This window comes from Paroedura picta, chromosome 3 (assembly GCF_049243985.1).
Source record: "Paroedura picta isolate Pp20150507F chromosome 3, Ppicta_v3.0, whole genome shotgun sequence".
NCBI classification, from domain to species: Eukaryota; Metazoa; Chordata; class Lepidosauria; order Squamata; family Gekkonidae; genus Paroedura; species Paroedura picta.
In genome coordinates, this window is record NC_135371.1 from 93,879,848 (window position 1) to 93,902,179 (window position 22,332).

The 22,332-nt window shown below is 43.3% G+C and overlaps 1 protein-coding gene across 10 annotated transcripts in view; it reads right to left on the bottom strand.

The window, feature by feature from the left end:
• The window catches only part of RAPGEF6 (Rap guanine nucleotide exchange factor 6), a 222,360-nt gene that overhangs the window by 57,689 nt on the left and 142,339 nt on the right, over positions 1-22,332 (bottom strand). For all 10 annotated transcript variants that reach the window (XM_077326867.1, XM_077326865.1, XM_077326862.1 and 7 more), the window contains 9 exons: positions 21,784-21,964; positions 19,340-19,476; positions 18,773-18,931; positions 18,185-18,337; positions 17,205-17,369; positions 12,426-12,533; positions 11,915-12,118; positions 10,755-10,863; positions 8,281-8,524 (listed from right to left, as the gene is read on the bottom strand). In XM_077326867.1, the coding sequence (XP_077182982.1) occupies positions 8,281-8,524; positions 10,755-10,863; positions 11,915-12,118; positions 12,426-12,533; positions 17,205-17,369; positions 18,185-18,337; positions 18,773-18,931; positions 19,340-19,476; positions 21,784-21,964 (1,460 nt within the window). The remainder of the gene's footprint in view (positions 1-8,280; positions 8,525-10,754; positions 10,864-11,914; positions 12,119-12,425; positions 12,534-17,204; positions 17,370-18,184; positions 18,338-18,772; positions 18,932-19,339; positions 19,477-21,783; positions 21,965-22,332) is intronic.

A 22,332-nucleotide genomic window follows, 5' to 3' on the forward strand; every position in this document is an offset into this window, starting at 1 on the left:
CCCAAAGAAGGGCAATGCCAAAGAATGTTCAAACTACCGCACCATTGCACTAATTTCTCATGCTAGCAAAGTTATGCTCAAAATCCTACAAGCTAGGCTCCAGCAATATGTGGACCGAGAACTTCCAGAAGTACAGGCAGGATTTCGAAGAGGCAGAGGAACTAGAGATCAAATTGCCAACATACGCTGGATCATGGAGAAAGCTAGGGAGTACCAGAAGAACGTCTACTTCTGCTTCATTGACTATGCTAAAGCCTTTGATTGTGTGGAGCACAACAAATTGTGGCAAGTTCTTAAAGAGATGGGAATACCAGAGCATCTTATTTGTCTCTTGAGAAATTTATATGCAGGTCAAGAAGCAACAGTGAGAACTGAACATGGAATCACTGACTGGTTCAAAATTGAGAAAGGAGTTCGGCAAGGCTGTATACTGTCGCCTTGCCTATTTAACTTGTATGCAGAGCACATCATGAGAAATGCGGGATTAGAGGAGTCACAAATTGGGATCAAGATTGCAGGGAGAAATATCAACAACCTCAGATATGCAGATGATACCACTCTAATGGCAGAAAGTGAAGAGGAACTAAAGAGCCTGTTGATGCGGGTGAAGGAGGAGAGTGCCAAAGTTGGCTTGAAACTCAACATCAAGAAAACAAAGATCATGGCATCCGGCCCTCTCAATTCCTGGCAAATAGAAGGGGAAGAAATGGAGATAGTGACAGATTTTATTTTCCTGGGCTCCAAGATCACTGCAGATGGGGACTGCAGCAAAGAAATTAAAAGACGCTTGCTCCTGGGGAGGAAAGCTATGGCAAATCTAGACAGCATCCTAAAAAGCAGAGACATCACCCTGCCAACAAAAGTGCGTTTAGTCAAGGCTATGGTCTTCCCAGTTGCAATGTATGGCTGCGAAAGTTGGACCATAAGGAAGGCCGAGCGTCAAAGAATTGAGGCTTTTGAACTCTGGTGCTGGAGAAGACTCTTGCGAGTCCCTTGGACTGCAAGGCGAACAAACCAGTCAGTCCTAGAGGAGATCAGCCCTGACTGCTCTTTAGAAGGCCAGATCCTGAAGATGAAACTCAAATATTTTGGCCACCTCATGAGAAGGAAGGACTCCCTGGAGAAGAGCCTAATGCTGGGAGAGATCGAGGGCAAAAGAAGAAGGGGACGACAGAGAATGAGGTGGATGGATGGAGTCACTGAAGCAGTAGGTGCAAACTTAAATGGACTCCGGGGAATGGTAGAGGACAGGAAGGCCTGGAGGATCATTGTCCATGGGGTCGCGATGGGTCGGACACGACTTCGCACATAACAACAATAACAATAGTTAAAGGGTCTGAGTAGAATCTGGGAGGCCAGGTATCAATCCCCACAACAACATGGAAGGTTGCTGGGTGACCTTGAGCCAGCCACACTTCTTAAATTTAATCTCCCTCACAGGGTTGTTATGAAGGTAAACCAGAGACAAGGAGAATGATGTAAGGCATTTTTGGTATCAACAAGAGAGAAAATAAAATACCCTGGTACACTGATCAAAGTGCTGAAAACAAATAGAAACTCATGTCAGATAAGACAAAGGTGATGCTGCTTGAAAAGGTTACTGCTGGGACTATCTTCTCTACCATTGATCAAGTTTTAACTTCTGCTGAAAGATTCTGCTAAGAGCTGGCAGGTTGGATCTTGGACTTTTGTTGAAGAAAGAAGTTACCATGGAAGCATGCTAACAGGAAAAGGGACTAATTAAGAGTTAGTGAGGAAACACTAAGCAAAACAAAAATGGTCTTCACCCAAATGGTAGAAGACAATGATAGAGGGAGACAGATGAATCTCCCTGGGGAAGGAATTCCAAAGTTTTGGCATTACAACCAAGAAGCCCTTTCTTACGTTGCTACCCATCTAGCTACAGATGGCAGGGACACCTGGACCAGAGCCTCTGACAATGACCCTAATGCTCAGGTAAGTTTATATGGAGTAGCTGGTCCTTAAGGTATGCCGGTGCTGAGCTATATAGGGCCTTAAAGCAGCGGTTGGCAACCTTCTGGCTGTCGCGGCCCGCTGCTGCGCAGTAAGGGGAGAGGGCAGCCCGGGGCCCCGTGCACGTGCAGCAGCCCCAGCACAAACATGCATGTGTGGCAGTGCGCGCTTGTGCCGGCGGTGGCCGCGGCTCTCTCTCCCCGCCCCTCCAGGCCGACAGTAAATCGCCCACCAAAGCGGCCGATTAACTAGCAGCCCGGCAAGCTTCTCTTCCCCCCTCCCGAAGCAAGAAGCTTGCCGGGCCGCAAGCTAATCGGGCGCTTTGGCGGCCGATTTGCTCGCGGCCTGGCGAGCTTCTTGCTGCTGGGGGGGCAAGAAGAGGGAGCCGCGGCCCGGCGCCGAGGCCTTTGCAGCCCTGTGCTGGGCCGCAGCTCGGGGGTTCGGGACCACTGCCTTAAAGTATCCTGAATTGGGCCTTTAAACAAATGAGAGCCAGTGTAATTGGAACAATACTAGAGGGATATGGTGCCTGTGAACCACTCCAGTCCATTCTTTGCCTGCAGCATTCTGTACCAACTGTAGTTTATAGACAGTCTTCATGGGGACTCTCACACAGAACAAATTGCAGAAATAATCTAGAGGTTACCAAGGCATGTTACACAACGGCAAGATCTTTCCTGCCTAGGAACAGCCACTGCTGGCTTCCCACCCAAAGCTGATGACCTCTGCCTGGTGACCTCTGCCATTTGTTCATCCAAAAGGAGATCCACGTCTGCACCATCTCCAAGCTATGAACCTGCTCCTTCAGCTTCAAGTACATTATAAAAAGCATGGGGAATAAGATGAAACCCTGCAGGACTGCACAGGCCAGAGGCCAAACAGCAGTCCCTTGGCACTACACAATAAAATCTACCTTCGAGGAAGGGCTGAAACCACCACAAAATAGTGGCTATTATTCACAATATTGAAGGCTGGTCCAGAAAGATACTATAATTTATGGTATCAAAAACCTAAAGAGGTCCAGAAGAATTAACAAGGTCACACTCCTTCATCTTTCAGCATAGGTGACCCAATCAGTAACCAGGACTGAATAATCAGGACTGAAACCAGATTCAAATGTAATCTACTTCATTCAGGAAACCCTGAAGTTGCCCAGTTACCACTGATTTAATCACCCTGCTCAACAATGATATATTTGTACAGATGAAGCTTATACTGTATCAGACCATTTGTCCATCAAGGACAGTATACACTACTCAGACTGGCAACTCCAGAATTTCAGGAAGAGGTGTTCACTTTTTGACCCTTCTAACTGGAGTTGCCAGGAATTGAAAATGGGGCCTTCTACGTGTAAAGCAAGATGTGTATCACTTCGGCATGGTCCTATCCCATTAGAGTCTTGATAGACTCAATTTTCCTGGGTCTATAGCCTAGATGTACCAATGCCTGCTTCAAGAAAGCATTAATTCCACTCTGCCCACCCCCTTCCATTGACGATTTAAACAGGCAGGAGTTGTAAGGATCATATAAGTAGATGTCAAATGTCCAAGAATCCTGTTCACATTTTCAGACTGAAGAAGTTGAATTGTACCCTACAAAACACTACAAGTCAGTACCCCTGCAATCCTGTTCCTGTAGCCTCCATGCTAGATTGAATGTGATTTTATTCACAGTTGAGCAAGATGGTTGTACAGGCTGTGGAGCAGTCTACATTGTCCTATATGGTCATATTTTTGATGTGGTGATGAAGTATCTGATATTTACTGAGAACTGGCTTGTCTCTTATACATGAAAAGAAAGCTGTGAAGAATTATTTTATTTTAAATATAAATAAATAAAACTGGGCAGCTTACTCAGTAAATAAATAGAACTGGGCAGCTGGTCCAGAGTTATCGGCTGGAGTGTCATCAGTATGTGGATGACACCCAGCTCTATCTCCTGATGAACAGCCAGCCAGATCTCCACCCAGATACATTTGCCTGTTGTTTGGAAGCAGTGGCTGGATGGCTCTGACAAGGTCGTCTGAAACTCAACCCCTCCAAGACAAAGGTCCTATGGCTGAGCAGAAATGGACAGGACCAGGAAGTATGCCCCCCCAACCTGGATGGGGTGCAACTTACGTCTGCACCAATGCCCAGGAATTTGGGGGTGATTTTTGATGCCTCTATGGAGGCTCAGGTCACAAATGTAGCCAAACACAGCTACTAGCGCCCTACCTGTCCACGGAACACTTGGCCACAGTGATCCATGCAACAGTCACTTCCATGCTGGACTTGTATAAATTGCTCTACACAGGCCTACCCTTGTCCCTGTCCCAGAAACTCCAACTGGTACAGAATGTAGCTGCACGGGATCTTCACTAGGTCATCTTGGAGGGCCCATGTCCAGCCATTGCTGAGACAGCTGCATTGCCTGCCGGTCTGCTTCTAGATCAAGATCAAGATTTTTTTTTTTTTGCCTTTAAGGCTATACATGGACTGGGGCCTACCTATCTGCAGAACCTCTGATCTCCTTATGCCCCTCACAGGGCACTCTGCTCTGCGGGTATGAATCTGTTGACAGTCCTGGGCCCCCGCGAAGTATACCTGGCTTTGACCAGGGCTAGAGATTTTTCAGTCCTGGCCCCTACCTGGTGGAATGAGCTCCCGGACGAGATAAGGGCCCTGTCAGAGATTTAGGGGATCCGCAGGGACTGTAAAATGGAGCTCTTCCGCCAGGCTTTTGGTTGAGGCTGGGCTAAAGACTGGGCTATGAGAACGGGTCTTTCCCCATCCTTGTGCAATTTGGACCTCCCCCCCAGGGCCAACCATCGCCCCTGGATTTACATCTCTTAGTCACAAATGGGAATAGTCAAGCTGAGGATTGAGGGCCATTAAGAGTATCTATCTTGTTTTGTCGCTATCTTGTTTTATTGTTGCTTTGTTTCTATTTTAATACTTAGTATGTTGTATTGTCAGCAAGATGGCATGGCTTGCTTTCTTATAGGGTTGATTTTTTTTATTATTATGTTGTAAACCACCACAAGCCGGCTGGTCTGGGAGTGGTGGTATAACAATTCAACCAATCAATCAAATCAATCAATACATACATTCATACATTTCCTACAGAACATTTTTATTTATTAGGAAGTGATATGTACAAGGTCAAATGCATTAAGCACCAAGACTTCAGAAGTCAGAGCACTGAGATACAGCTGCTCAGATTTACTTATTTTAGTCAAAATTACTGCTGTATATAATGTCCTTCTATATCAGCTCTGGGGAACTACTGTCCCCTAAGAAGAGAAGTGTAAAGAGTATAATGTGCGACTAGGTGAGAAAAGACAAAAAAGAAACTTATTTCCAATGCAAGATTTTTATGCAGGTATCCTGTCCTCCTCCTTCATATTCACTTAGCCATAATCCATTAACAAAGCAAAGGCAATAACGGAAGTTACAGTGAAACAATGACTAACTATTCTTAGACACACATGGTGGTTGAAAAAAAATTAACCTAAATGCAGTCTTTGGAGCTGTAGGATTTCTCTTGTACTCTCTCCACAATTTCTGCCAGCTACCTAGCAGTATAGATCAGTGGTCCCCAACCATTTTATCACCGGGGACCGGTCAACACTTGACAATTTTACTGCGGCCCGGGGGGGGGGGTAGTCTACGCCTCTCCTCTCAACCATTGCCCTAACACTCTCTGACTCTGGTCGTTATGGTAACGTTTAAACATCCCTTTTCCCCTTTTGCCTAAGGTGTCCAGATTTTAAGATTGGTAAAGAGGAACACCAATGACCGGGGAGTTGCCAACCTTCAGGCACGGGTTGGAGTTCTGGAATCACCACTCAAGCCTGCACAGCTTGGAGATCAAGGGTTGCCCTGGAGGCCAAACTGTCACCACCGGTGAGAAGAGTCCCTACCTCCCCATTCCCACAATCGCTCGGCGACCACCAGCAACGCCACCAAGTGATGGACACACGCATTTATTCAGATACCTGCTTGCACAAGAAAGCTTACACCTTGAATGCAACTTTGTGGGTCTTAAATGTGACTCACCAGACTCACTTTGTTCCAGTGAACCACACTGGATTTGTTGGTGTTGCAACTAACAGGGTTGCCCCCTTGTATTATGACTCTGAAAGGCACCCCCCCCAAGAACTACACAGATAGACAGGGGCAGTAAAAGGGGCATATAGAACTCCTCCCCCCACTCCCACCTCCCCCCTGCCACCATCTTTAGAAGACCTGAAACTTTGTATTGCACCACGAGGGCACAAACCCCAATGCCAGAGTGCAGCTGCGACCATGCACTTTTGCTCCAGGGCCCAAAGAGAGCACTGGAGCACTCTGAGGCTGCCTCTCGCCTGGTTGGGCAACTCGGAGTGGCTACCCCCCCTCCCCCAGGTGCAAGCAGCTTGCTGCTGCCCCCCCCCCACATGTCCTGGCAGGCCACTTTGCCTTGGGCCCTGGACCATTCTGCTGCAGACCCCACTGAGCGTTCTCCGGGCAACCCCTGAGGCAGCAGCCGGGGAGGTGGACAAGGAGAAGCTGCAGCCCGGTACCAACTGATCCACGGACCGGGACCTGGGGTTGGGGACCACGGGTGTAGACTGCATCTGCATTGAGCTGCATATGTCCTATATACAATTTAAAACACTTTTCTCTAATCGGTATAATTCTTAACAAGTAACAATAATAAAGCACACAACTGATGAAAATTGGATAGGCAAAAAACAGGAAGGGCTGCTCAGAATAAGTATTATGCTAGCATAATCCAACAAACTCCTTAATGTTAAATTATGTGACAAAGTGGGGTCCAGCTATTCCTGGTATTGATAGATGATAAGATAGACAGATTTACCTAGGTGCCATTTAGTCAACAAGAAGAAACATAAGATATAAACCTTTGGACCTGAGCTAGAGAGAACAAGTAATGAATACAATTTGTTCCCAAGGAGACAGAATAATGTTGGAAGAAAATAGGGCTAATAGATAGCAAATGACATCCAGATAAATAGGAAGAGACTCTACAATAAAATAAATACGAGAGCACTGTATATCAAAAAGGAGAAAGAGACTGTGGAGATTATTTGAAGCTAGCAACAATAAGCTATAATTGCTTTAGGAGCAACTCCAAAGCTACTCTGATGTATGCAAATGCAGGTTCTAGCTACAACGCAGAGAAATAGAAACTGTGTTTGTGGGGCTGTCCCAAAAATGAAAGGCAAAATCCTTTAACCTTTACAGGGAGATTTAACTGTGCTGTACACCTCATGGTTCCAAACAGAATTATGATCTGAAGAACTGTCCCCTTTCATACTTGCATACTAAGATCTTCAAGGAGAGAGCCTGCTCTTTGTTCTGCCCCAAAGTGCAGAAGGTACATGAAAAGGAGAATCCAGACTTTGGAACACACTGCTTCATAAAGGGTTTTGTTTTTGTTGTTGTTGTTTCTTCTCTGCCCGCACAACACATTTTAGTAATTTATTTTATCCTGTTGATATTCGTATTGTGGTGTTATTTGAGTTTTTTTCTGTTTTCTTGTAGGATGTTTTGTGTTTGTTTGTGATCATGTGCTGTTTGTGCATTTTTAGTTTTAAAACCGGTATTACTATCCCGTTAAAAATACACGTTTATTTGGTATTAGTATCTACAAGAACTGTATCCAACTGGTATTAGTATCCAAAATAATTAAAATAGCTGAGGCACATGCTTCATATTTCCCTGCTATGCGTAGGTGCAGAAGGTGTCTATTCTCAGAGAGCTGATGCGGCCCTCTTTTATTTATTAAGTCCTGAACTGGACATTGTATCCTTCTGGAAGCCACCTCAGAAATATCATGATTATCGTGGGAAAATTACAGGTAGTTGTTCAGTGGAAACTGCTAATGACTATAGCTAAAGGGGATATGAACCATGAAGAGATTACATTTAATTATAGATACTTTATAAACAGTTTGGGAGGAAGTGTCTTCCCCTTACCTTCCCACAGAAGTCTTCTGTAACCCAGAAAAAGGAATTGTCAGAGGTCAAGGGACCCTCATGGGCCAAAAGCTATGGAGGTAATCAGGTGCAATTGCTTGTCCTCCTTTAGCTGTCAGCACAGTTTCTACTGAGGGAAGAGCATTTTGACAGAGTTCCTTTCTTCAATGCAGCCTTACACGCTGCATGGCTTTTTGTCCATGAGGTTCCTCATGCAATGCCTGCACACAGGGATTCTACTGGAAGGAAGGTCCACTTCTGAAAGACTACTTTGGGAAGTAGTCTAATACTCAAATTCAGATCTAATAAGAACCATGCTGCCTTTGAATGTTGCACCTTACCTGAATAATTTTGGAGGTAAGATGCTGAATCTCGTCTTATCTAAAATTTTCTTGATTCTGTTTCTCCCACCAGATACAGTATTTGCTTTGATTTTCTTGCTTCCCTTTTCACGTGGAAACATCTGCTCTACATCTCCAGGAATATCTGGGATAGAATAGCGGTTATTTTTCTTTTCCGCAATTTTGGGAATATGTGGTACTCCATTCTTCTCCTGACCGATCCTGCTAAGCAGCTCCTTGAACACTGTAAAAAGAATACCAAACTACTGAAAATTCTAAAATTATTTCAAAACGACATAAACCTTAAAAATAAACTTCAAAAAAGTAGAATTTTATTTTCTCTTTTATTTGAAAGATTAAATTTGCAGCCAGTGTTCCAATGTGACTTCAAGAAATGAGATTTTTACAGCAGCAAAGGACAGCTGGGAATGCATAAAATATTGGACTAGTAACATTGGCGATGGTTTGCTTATAGATGGTTTGCTTACAGGTTTGTGTTATCTACTGAGCTTGACTGTTTTGCAGCTCTCCATTCCCTGACCACTACTTTATGAAGACAAGGTTTATTTTGTTTTGTATGTCCCAGTTATTTTAGACGTTGTTCAATGTAATATTAATCTAGGTTCCATGTCAAATGCAGCACTTTCAATACTGTCTAGGATCCAAATAGGTTTGTACACAAACAGTTGAGAATACTACCAATTTTTCATTTTAGAGGGGGCTCCTTATGCCTCAGGAACTCTAAAGTGTTCTTGGGGCTTGTGCATGGAAGATCATAGAATCATAGAATCATAGAATCATAGAGTTGGAAGGGGCCATACAGGCCATCTAGTCCAACTCCCTGCTCAACGCAGGATTAGCCCTAAGCATCCTAAAGCATCCAAGAAAAGTGTGTATCCAACCTTTGCTTGAAGACTTCCAGTGAGGGGGCGCTCACCACCTCCTTAGGCAGCCTATTCCACTGCTGAACTACTCTGACTGTGAAAAACTTTTTCATGATATCTAGCCTATATCGTTGTTGTACGATGACGCACTGCCCTTTGGATCTCAGTCACCATGTTCTAAAAATTGCTATAGTCATGAAAATCATGAAAAATTAAGGATATGTTTTAAAAATTCCAAATCCCTGTGGTTGTACATATAATATCAATTTATACATCTGTACTTGAGAGCCAATGTGGTGTAGTGGTTAAAGTGTCAGATTGGGATTTGGAAGACTCAGATTCATTTCCCACTCCACCACAAAACTTCCTACGTGACCTTGGCCTAGACACACATACTCAGTCTAACCTATGTTACAGGGTTGTTGTGAATGGAGGTGAACAAAGCAAGCTGCTTTAGGTCTCCACTGGGAGTATAAATGAATGAATAAATAAATAAATACAAAAATAGCATTTTAGTTTTATAATCTTTAAGACTTTTGCTTTCTTCCTACTTTAACTACCAAAGAGGAAGTACTCATCACTCATATTTCCGCCTTATGAACAGCTTAATCTAGATGCAAACTGCTGATCAAATTACCCTGAATGACTTATATGATACCTGCAGATCCATGATTTAGCCTTGTAAATCCGCAGCATCAGATTTTTTAAAAATATGGCTCAAAGGATTGGATAGCAGAACAAACTAAGAGGCCAGTTAGTTTAAGACTAACAAAGTTTTATTCAAGGTACGAGCTTTTGTGTGCATGCACATTTCCTTGGGTACAATGTCAAATTGGATGGGAACTGACTTAGATAATGCATCATCAGCACAATTTTTTCAAAAATGAGATCAGCAAATAAAATGCATTCCAACAGCTCAGCAAATAAAATGGATAAACTATAAGCAGCAGGTAAGTAAAACACCTGAAGCAACAAAAATGCAATAAATAGTGAAGAACTTAAAAGTCTGCTCACAAAGGTTTGCATTTCTGCAAATATAAGCTTAAAGAGAGACAATTTGTGGCATAAATGTATTGCTCAGTGAATACAAAGTTACACCTTGATCTGACTTTTCCCTGTACAACATTTGTCATGTGACGACTTGGGTCTGTGACACTGTTTTTATATAAAGTGTCTAAAATGCAATAAAAAGCAAACATGTTCATTTTATACAACAATTGTGGTGATAACTCCTGCTTCACTGTGACTAGTAAACCTTTCAAGTGTACTAACTGATTTTAAAGGTGGTCTACAGAGTGAATGTCTAATGTTATATACCCCATAGCGTACAGCTTCTAGATCGCCTTCTATTAATCATCGTCTAGTGGGCCACACCAAAGTAGACAGACTCTACAGTACAGAGAGAACTGCCTAGATCTAAAGCACCATGTGATCAGTTCAGTGCTCCCAAAGAGGTTTAAGACATGTTTATCATGCCCCATACCATACATAACTCACTTTATTAGATACATAAAGGGTATTTAAAAATCAGCTTGTGTTGTGGAATCTGCAAATAAAAGGATGAAATATTAGGTAGACAACTTAACTTACCAAAAATGTTTGTTTTTACAGTAATAGAAAGATGAGTATTGTTCCTCAGTATTTCCATAGCTTTTGAAAAAGTAATGTTCTCAAAGTTTTGCCCATTAACTTCCATTACCTTTGGAATGAACAGAAAGCGATAAATATCACAACAGTCCATTTTGAAATGTTTCATAAACACCTTAGAAATTTATCTTTTAATGCAGCATCATAAAGCAATTTTTCTTGCTTTTGTATGTTTCTGCCGGCCACCATTTGGGGTCTTCCTTCTTTTTTTCAGTTTTTGACATCCTGATGACTATCTGCTATGATGACCAAATGGAAACTCTTTGTTCAGAAAGTGTATACTTCTGAATACCAACAGTTAGAGGGCAACAAACAGCAGAAATTCTGCCATGCTCACTAACTTTCTGTTGACCACTGAAAAACAGAATGTTTACTAGGACCATTGATCCTATCCTTCAGAGTTATTTTGGGGCTATTTTTCTTGATAGAAATTGTCTTCAAATATCCTTACTAACTTTATATCGTATCATATAGTATATCAATATTTTCCAACATAGGTCTAGTTCAGACATGACCAGACGATACAAGAATACTGAGAAATGTACTACAGGCTTATGTGCTCATTTCTTCCCCTGTGTGCACTGCTTCCCTCCTCCAATTCATGGCAACCAGAGTTTGCCATGCTCTGAGATATGGGCAATGACTAACTGTCTTCAAACCAGAATTATTAGCCATATACTTTAAAAATCTGATTCTGATTTATGGTTTGAGAGAAAATTACAGTCAATGGTACCTCTGGTCTGCCATATTGAGACAGCACTACAAAGAATCTTTATCACAAATCAGGAAGAAGGCGAGGGAATTAAAAGCAAGACAAGGAGGGAATATGATCTGGCTGTGATGTATGAACAAGTCCGACACAGAAAATAAGTCAGTTTCTTCAACAAAATGGATCAGATCCTATCTGATGCATGGAAGGATGACTCTCCCCTTTATAAGAGCCCAAAATGCTGCCCCAAAGCTGCTCCTGGAGGATCAGGGGCCCCTAAGTATAACATAGAGATGTGGGCAGTCACAGGAGGGGGAAATTGGTAAAATGAGCATGGATCTTGCAACTTCAAGAGCTTTATTTAAGAATAATCATAATTGAGGTTTTATTTTACCTGATCTCCGCGTTTAAGCCCAGCTTCTGCTGCTTTGCTTCCTGGTTCCACTGTCGCTACAAAAATACCAAAACCTTTATCGCTTCCTTCAAGCAGGCTGAAGAAAAGTGGGGAGTCTCGGGAAGGTTTCTGCAATGTAATCTGTCTCCATTTCGCCTTGGCAGCACAAGCAATGTTGAGTAACCTAAGGTGTCCCTTCATTTTCTGTAAACAGACAAATAAATAAATATCTCTCCACCCTATAATTAGAGGAATATGTAGAAAACAATCCATGGAAAGTTAACAGACTCACAGAAACATTCTCAGGTCCTTCAAGACCTTGTTCTATGACAAAACTATGTCAGGAAACTGAATTACTTGCATAACTTGTAAGATACCTAACTTTAGAATGACATGCACAAAGTAATCATCAACTGAAATTGCTATTTTTCAATTTGTGCTTTTAGTCCATGAACTCAAAGAAAAGAAATGAAGAACACCGCACAACACCACCATTTATTGTGGGACTTACCGCACTTTCCAAGTTTTTTTCAAATTCCTCCAAAAAACGTGTCATGGCTGGATCCCCTTCAAAGTCATTAAAATGATTGTTTACCCATAACAGCACAACTCGAGTAACCTACAAACAAGTGGATAGATAAAGATAATGAGGAGGCTTTTATAAGAAAAAAATGTCATTTTTAAGAGGACATTAGCACTGGCATCTAGCTAAACAACTCCAAGTTTTGTTTCCACTGAGCTAATTTTTAATTAAAAAGAAAACTACTCTGCTTACATTAAACAGAGAACAGGTGTAGTACACAAACCTATTTGGGGGCCAACTTCAGAATCCATGCAAGAGCTTATGAATCAATATTTCAAAGTTACAGCCATAGTAAAATGAAACATTAGTCTTACCAGAAGGTCTCTTCAGTGGGGCGAAGTCATTCACAGATGGTTAGGTCATGCCTCTGCTCGCTCAATTAGGGCTATTCTCTTTCAAGTTATTTTGAGTGGCCTTAATGGGTGACCATGGGCTGACCTTCCTACGAGCTCCTCCATACAGATCTGTATTCGTATTCTGCCTTGCAGTCGAATGTGTTTTTGTCGGTTTGAAAGAGAAGTGAATGATTTCACCCCTTACCTTTAGGTAAGACCAATGTTTGATTCTTTTTCAGTGGGGGAAGTCATCCACAGCTGATTAGCTATGCCCGAGCTATGCTCCCTAGGGTGGGAAAACGAACAGTGCAAGGGCACCATCTGATATTCTACCACTAGTTTAAACATCCTTCTGCCAAATGGTACTTCCTCCAAGGTGGATTGGTCTATCTTGTAATGTCTAACAAGGGTCAAAATGGACCACCATGGCACAGCTCTACAGATTTCTCCCACCAGATCCCTGGTGGTAACAGCAGCCAATGTAACTGCTATTCTCAAGGAATGAGAGGTCTCATATGCCTTGTAGAGACACTGTTTCAGCCAGAACCTGATGGTGGACAGGATAATGGCTCCCCCAAGTTCTGGGTGCTATGGAAAATTCATAGGACATTGGTCCTTTTCAGGTATATGCTTAGATCCCAGCACATGTCTAAGGTATGCCATTAATTCTCCTTCCGGTCCTTTGGTTTAGGACAGAAAGCGGGACATACCAGACTCTGGCTCCTGGGAACACAGTTCCCTTTGGGGATGAAGGAAAAATCCATGAATACTGTCACAAAACCTCTTTTGAAGAAGCACAGCTCCTTTCATGAGATCAGCACTGCAATCTCTTGACATTTTTTGCCAAGGTCACTGCTACTAGGAAGGTCATCTTCTAAAACAGACACTTTAGTTCAGCTGTTTTAGAGGTTCAAATGGTGAGTGGGGCACTACCCTCAAGATTGTAGCAAGTTTCCAGGAGGAGTAATAGTGCTTCACTGGGGAATCCAATGGTGTCAAACTCTTGATGAACATCTTGATGTATCTGCTTGAGCTCGGACTCCTGCACCTACTGTGGTGTAGAGTAATCGCAGTGACCTATCCCCTCAAGCTGTTCAGTCTCCAACCTCTCTTATATCAATTGAACAAAACTTGAACCACATCCGCGGTCAGGGCCCACTTACCTGAAGGACTGCTTGCTTGCTTATGCTCCCCCCCCCCAACTAGGATGCTTCGATTTGTGGGACCTAATTTACTGGTAGTCCATGGCACAAGGGAAGATGGCCTGGCCACTACCCAATCCAGGGCCTTTTCAGTCCTGGCCCCGGCCTGGTAGAATGACCTCTCAGAAGAGTTGAGCAGAAGTTGCTTTCGAAGTTCCACAGGGTCTGTAAGATGGAGGTCTTCTGCAAGGTCTTTTGATGAGGCTGGAGCTATAAGATGTGGGCTCCCCCACCACATTTTTGATGGAATTAGAAGTAGGTGGCTCCTTCAAACCCCCTGGAAGTGTATCTAACTGTAGGAGTAGGAGGTTTGGAGAGCTGCTGGTCGCTGATTGGATTGCCTCCTTGAATTATGTTATTATTGTAAGGGATTATAGTATGGGTTTTAATAGGGATTTTATTCAGATTATTGGACGCTATGAACCAGATATAGGAGTGGTGGAGCAGAAACTGAGTTATATATATACTAGTCTAAATGCCAATTGCAAAAAGAAAGCAACAGGCACTGGCCTCCCCTCCACTGCCCCAAAAAGGCTCACTGAAGGCTTGGCAGGCCCTGGCAGACATTTTTGGGGCACCAGCAGGTACTCCATGCCTTCCGCAAGTTACCTCAAAAGGCTCGCTGACGCCACTGCAGGCCCAGCAGGCATTTCTGGGGCAGTGGAATAGAGCAGCCATGGGGACTCCACGCATTACCCCTCGGCCCTCAAAAGGCTCACTGAAGGCTCCGCAGGCCCCAACAGGTGTTTTGGGGGCAGCAGCGGGGAGAGGGGACAGGGACTCCATGCCACCCCCTCTGCCCCGAAAAGGCTCGCCAATGGCTCCGCAGACACCGGAGGGCGTTTTGGGAGAGGCAGCAGGGAGTGGCGGCGGGGACACCACACCTTCCCCACCCACCATGAAAAGGGTCACCGAGGGTTCTGCAGGCCCCAGCGGGCATTTCGAGGTAGGCTGGATGGGAGTCGGTGGCCCCCTCTGCTTCTTCCCAGGAAGCGGACGAGAGAGGACGCAGTGGCCCTTCTCATGGTGAAGCGGAGCCCTGACCGGGACTTAAGTCCCAGCCAGAGCTCCTGTTGGTCTGGAGAAGGGCCCGCGCAGTCTTCCTAGGGGGTCTAATGGGAGAGTTGAGAAGGACTCGGTCCAACCCACTGACCTCCTTCCCTGGCAGCATCCAGGCGCAGAATGGTATATATGGGTTTCTTGCGGGTGGGTGTGAATGGGGCTGGGCCAATCAGGGTGTCCTGACTGACCCTTTAAGTTCCAGAGGACAGAAAGCTGAGGCTGGAAAGGCTCTGCCAGGAGGTCTCTGTGAAAATATTAACACTTCAAGTGATACGAGTATAAATAAATAAATAAAACCGGATGGCTGGTGGAACCAGGCATCCCAATTGCTCCCTATCCAGGGAGCTCTGCGAAAAACCTGTGCGCTGCTGGACTACATGACAGACTAGATGGCTGTATGCATTGCAATCACCAGAGCAGCCAGAAGAGCAATTGACTGCTTAAGCCACCATCTGTGGGGGCCACTATCTTGGAAGCTACTGCCAGTACTGATGGCTGAAGTTGGGTGCCACCATTATGATGCCGACTCACAGGCTCAATTCTCCCCCCTCCCCCCACATACACAGACATTTTCTTATGCCCAGGTATGAAGCTTGACCTGGCTAGTTTACTACCTGAACCCTTGGAGCTTCCCCCACTCCTGACGTGGTCTCAGCTCCTGCAAGGGCTCTCCCCCATAGGTAGGGATTTCCCAGGGGCTGGAACAGTCCAACCACAGGGATTCGCTGGCCCCTTGTGATTCCTGCAGTGCTCTGTATTGTCCACCTTCCAGTCCTGGCTGATGGTGAAGGAATACACTCCCAAGACCTCAGGGGGCTTACTCTGACCTATTATGCATGGCGGGTGTTGCAGGGCTCCCCAGCGTAAGCTGATGCCTTGGTGTAGCGCGCACAGGCGCTGCGCCGGGGTTGGGAAGCCTGGGGGGAGGGGCCGGGGCCCCATCGCACGCTATAGCAGGGACAGGGTGATGCCCCTGCTGGCTCCGCAGCTCTGCAGAGCTCACAGGGGCGTGCGGTGTCCCTACAGGGACACTGTAGATTGGGGCTGGGCGGGCCAAAAGTCCTGGTGCTGACAATTATGCACAGCACCAACCAGCCCCTGCCAGCACCTGGGACTGTCCCAGGGGTACCCCAGGGGTATCCTGGGACAGTGGAAGTTCCCGTGTTCCGATAACGCGGGCCTTCTTTGGCCATGGACTAGGCCATTCCTGCGCTGGTGGCAGGGGGGGTGCATAATCGGGGATTTCTGCCGGTGCCCTGCCACTGCCAGCACGGGCATTCTGGCCCGTGCATAATGGGTCTCTGTAAAGGCTGCCGATCGCATGCCTGTGTACACCAGCCTTCTGAAGCCTCAGGCAGGGAGTCAGCCGCCTTGAGATCCTTTTTCTTATTCTGAGGCCACAGTTCAAAAGCCTTGGGCAGTCTCTCATATGACTACTTGAAGTCCCTTTTAGTAGTCTTCATGGTTGCTGTGCTGGATATGTGAGTGGGCGCAGCACCTGGAATTTTTCCTTTGCTCCTCTTGTAATTAAATAGTAGGAAAAATTTTTCTCACCAGTGGCCACGAGCCTGCTACCTGAGCGGAGGGCTATTCAAAACTGGGTAATCTCTAAGAGATTTATAGTAGGACTGAAGACATTTCTCTCTTCGTTTTTGACAAGGTAGCCAACTGAGTTATAAAATTACTGCTCTGCCTCACCAGAGTCAGCTGTCTTAGATACTATTCAATCCATATTTAAATAAATAAATAAATTATATATATATATCCCACTTCTATATTTACATACAAAGATGTTTCTTGTTCTGAGTAGCAATCTTTTTTCCCCCCTGCACTCCAAAGTTATTAATATTCTATAAACCTCAGAAGTTGTGGTAATACCTGTAGCCATACTTCCTCACTGCAAAATACTTCCCATGCTGACAGTCATTAAGAAACAAAAGAATAGACAGTCATATACAATTTGTTATCAAGGCAACTTTTAAAAGAATGAAATGGTTGAAATTGCCCCAAGCTTACATGCACATACATGCTTCTTATTTCTTAATCTGAGAAAAATAGGGGATGGTGCGTAAGATTTTGAATTAAACCTGAAAATCATAAAAACCAACCTTGTCCCTAAGATTGTCAACTTGAAACCACTCTAAGAGTTTGTCTCCAACTTCTAAAGGGCTTGACAGAAATGTTCTGTATGTTAAGAGAAAATCTTCAATATATGTTGGGTCCACAATAGAGTGCTCTTCTATTAAATGCATGATGAGCCGTTCTGGTGTTGCCTAAAAATAAAGCAGAATTCAGAATATCACAAAATATTCTAGGTCTCATAGCAATATTACTTTATGCAATATAATCAGCCAAGATTTATTTGGAGAAAAATACACCCAATTTCTTAATCTTTTAATATATTTAGACCATTTAGTTTACTGTCTTTTACTGCATTCAAAAGCAGATCAGGACTTCAGAAAGCTAGAAACATTAAATAACTTCTAAGTTCCCATCAAGATATTATTTTCAAAGAACATAGTAGCTTGAATTTTTTTAATTTTATTTATTTATTAAATTTCTATACTGCCCTCCTGTGAGGCTCAGGGCAGTTTACATAAAACGTGAAGAATATACATAGAATCATCATACCAATAATAACAATAACAGTCACAACAGTGGGTTCCAAGTTGAACAGCAGGGATTATAACAATTTATAATAAAACGATAATTTTCATAAAGTCTAACAAACAAATGGGAGGTCGACTTAGGCTCAGATCATGTGTAAGGGGGATGTCTGGAGGGCCAGCGGATGTTATTAGGTTGGCCTGCCTTTACCAAATGCCTGGTGGAGGAGCTCCCTTTTACAGGCCCTGCGGAATTCTGGGAGTTCAAGCAGGGGCCAGATTAGGGAGCTCGTTCCACCAGGTGAAGGCCAGAACAGAAAAACTAATGAAGTAATTTTAGGCAGAGTTAGTCTAGATTAACACCTGAAGTAACTCTAAATAATTTTCAATCAAGTCCCAGCATAAAGCTCAACAATGTACAAAAAATAAATATCTGATAAATCCTCTGGAATATTTATGCAGATATACATATATAAAGTTACCTTAATGACTATGTGTCCTTTCCTGGTTCCACTACGGTCCAGCTCCCTGTGCTCCTTCACCATAACAATTTCTCCTTCTTCTTCAACTTTGTGTGTATTTTTTTCAACATGGTTTAGAATTCTCCAGTAGTCCTGCTGAGCTATACAGACAAACTGTCCCAGAATATAAAAAGACAATTAATACACTGACAATACGACATAATCCCATTTGTTGGTTAATCCCAGGCAGATGTAATGCAAAGCCAGAAAAATATCATTAGAAATAATTTTATTCTTATGCCAGTCTCTCCAGTTATTGATCAAGACAACTTCTATAGACAGCCATAACATTTAGATTAAAAGTTGAAATGAAGGACTGAAGATGTGCATTTTTTGTTTAACTATACTGAATGCATTTCAGCTCACACAACTTTTCTAAAAAAAACCCCAAATGCAATGTTCCTGTTTCTTGAACTGCTATCAGCATAAAAACTACAAGAGAGTTTATTGATTTATCATATTCCTGAAATGAGTACTTAAGTAGGAGCAAATCCTACTGTAATGGGAAGCTTCCAAGCAATGGAATATATCACTACTAAGTTATCTTACCTGGCAATCATCTACTTTGGTCCTAACCACACCATGCATGTATTGCTTTTCCAGTGAGGGGGTAATCCCGAAACTATTTCCCATACAAAGACTTTCTGTTTTTCCATCTGGATAGGTGATCTCCACTGTTCCATTTAAAATTACATACCAAGAATCAAGCTAGAAGAAAACAGAAATGTAATTCTTTGAGAAACTTAGTAAAGGTGAAATGAACCTTCCATTTATTTGGAGTTAAGTCAGAATGCTTTAGCACCAATTGCGTGACATTAAAATAACAGATAATTCATTGTTTGTATAGTGATAATTGTCCTTCCTCATTGTATTTGGCAAAATTAATAACCTGCACAAAAGTAATGTCTTGAGTTACTCAATCTTAATATTTTAAAATGAAGACTGTCTCATTGTGATTAGAGTAGTAACCATTTAAAAATTGACTAAAAGATGATGGACTTGAGGAACAAATCCATGAAAGGACTTCTGCTGGGTGAGTTCTGTAGATTCATAAAAGGATCTAGTCTATCTGTGTAGACAGAATTACAAATAATAATAGTGTTGTACATAACTTACTTCTTGCCCATCTTCAAGGATGATGGTTCCTGCTTGCTCCACTACTTCAAATATCATCACTGAGCAGATTTCTCTTCTCACAGACATAGTCATGTTTGCAAATGCTGGAAGCTGATGCATAAATTCCAATAGTTGTTCTAGCAAAGCAAAAAACAGTAAGTGTTTATGGTGAACTGGGGGTAAGTGCAGTCCATTGACTGCCACCCTTAATCATTCACACTCCCTCCTGTCCTGTTGTTACCTTGTTGCTAACACCTGTAAAACCCTCTTTAACCAGGAGTCTTACTCACTCCTGGGAAAATATAAACACCTGTATTTTTACCGCCTTGGTCTAGTAGTCCACCCGATTGTGGGATGCTGTGCATCAGTTAACGAACTCCTGAAACTGAAACTATCCTGATTTATTCACTGGGGAAAAAAATAACAGAAGTGCTAGGCCAAAAACCCCAACAACTGTTGGTTTATTAAACTAACAAACAAAAAAGAGCATCCAGAATAAAAGTTATCTCATAAATGGGCAGAGTAACAATTGTAACTTCAAAGAAAGAAAACAGTAAGCCTGTTCTTCCTTGAACCTTGCTCCTAAAACCTTTCTTTCCCTCCCCGTCTCAATCTGGGAAGATTAATACATTTTCTCCTCTCACTCAAAGACAGAGCTAACCTTTCTCAAGAAAGACTGGCTTCCAACTGCCTGAGAGATTCAAAAAAGAACAATCACTTGAATGCGGAATGGAACATATTTAAAGAAACAGCAGCCATTCAAAAGGACCCCATAGGTTTAACATACATGACAGACTAAAGGTTGGGGACGGGGATAATCCACTACAGGGTTAGCAACAAAGTGCTATCATGTATGATGCTAGGTATGATGATTTTTAACAATCATTAGATTTCAGTCTATGCTGCATTCTAAGGGCAGTAAGAGTGCTGAAATTCCCTATTCCTATCTTTAAGGTTTGTGGGGGAGAGGGGGAGGATAAGAAATTGTTATGCGGTACTTCCCTAGTCATATCACATAGCATTATTTTCCCAGTTGTATCTCACCTTAAATAATTCTAAGCAATCCAGAAGGAGGAATTTAAAAGCTACCATACCTAGTTGGATCATTCTGTTTCTAATGAATTAAGCTGCATAATATTACAGGTAATTTTAACGGATCCCCTTTATTATTTATATATTGATTGATTTATTACTCACTTCGCGCCTGGCGATTGGGCCCTCCGATTGTCAGCCCGGGGGAAGGGGCCAATTGGCACCCTTCCTCATCCTGGACAGGGCCTACCTTTGGAGCCCTTACTTTTTTATTTTATCTGCTCCGCAGGAGCGGTTAAAGATGTTTATTATATATTATGTTTAAAAAATTTCCTGGGCTCCAAGATCACTGCATATGGGGATTGCAGCAAAGAAATTAAAAGACGCTTGCTCCTGGGGAGGAAGGCTATGGCAAATCTAGACAGCATCTTAAAAAGCAGAGACATCACCCTGCCAACAAAAATGTGTCTAGTCAAGGCTATGGTCTTCCCAGTTGCAATGTACGGCTGCGAAAGTTGGACCATAAGGAAGGCCGAGCGTCAAAGAATTGAGGCTTTTGAACTCTGGTGCTGGAGAAGACTCTTGCGAGTCCCTTGGGCTGCAAGGCGAACAAACAGGTCAGTCCCAGAGGAGATCAGCCCTGACTGCTCCTTAGAAGGCCAGATCCTGAAGATGAAACTCAAATACTTTGGCCACCTCATGAGAAGGAAGGACTCCCTGGAGAAGAGCCTAATGCTGGGAGCGATTGAGGGCAAAAGAAGAAAGGGACGACAGAGAATGAGGTGGCTAGATAGAGTCACTGAAGCAGTAGGTGCAAACTTAAATGGACTCCGGGGAATGGTAGAGGACAGGAAGGCCTGGAGGATCATTGTCCATGGGGTTTCGATGGGTCGGACATGACTTCACATTTAACAATAACAATTCCCAGCAAGCTGGCTTGTGGTAAGTTACAAGGATAAAAGCCCACAGTAACATGATAAAACAATACCCCTTAAAATCATAACCCCTCAGATAGCGAAATACTAATCCTTAAACTTCCACTTAACAACCTCCCACTAGGGCCTCAGATGTTCATGGGGAGCCTGCTGTTATAGCTAAGCTGGAAAGTGGCCTGGCCTCTCAATTGCCCTGGCCTCAACTAAATGCCTAGCGGAAGAGCTCCATCTTACAGGCCCTGGAGAAGTGTGTAAGCTCCATCAGGGCCCTCAGCTCTTCTGGGAGCTCATTCCACCAGGTTGAGGCCAGGACTAAAAAAGCCCTGGCTCTGGTTGAGGCCAGGCCAAACTTTTGAGGGCCAGGGACCTCCAGCAGATTATCACCTGAAGAGCGTAATGCCCTGTGGAGGCAGTTCCTCAGTGATAGGCTGTTCCTCAGACAGACTCATGCACAGAAAAGTCTTTTTTACTTCTCACCAATATCATCATCTGTTTTGTCAGCTGGCTCTTTTTCAAGGCATTCCCGTACAACATCTCGCCCTAGCAGTGGATCTGAAGTTCTGTCAATGTCTTCTTCTTCTTCTTCTTCCTCTTCAGAATCTACTGGAGCCTCTGGGAGGCCAGTTAAGTCTACATCTCCCATCTCACTTTCAGTAGCCTGCAAATAAAGGAGTTAAGTGGTCTTTATACTTACTGAACAATTTAAGCATGCATACCATAATTTTAATTTATTAAAACATTTTAAACCTGACTTGATTAAAAATGGATAAGGAAGCTGACTCCACCCACCCCCAGACCTATTAAACAACCTTTAACAAAATTACTACAGACATACATTCTACTTCAATAAAACAATACCAGTGGTAAGCCATAACAGAGGCTAGAAGTATTCAAAAGGAGGCTCAAAAGAACCACATAGTTCAACTTGATACCTAAACAGAATAAGTGATGCCATCAAAGTCCATCAGTGGGGAAAATGTTCTATAAACATTCACTACAACAAGGAAAATCACTGGAGAGAATCAA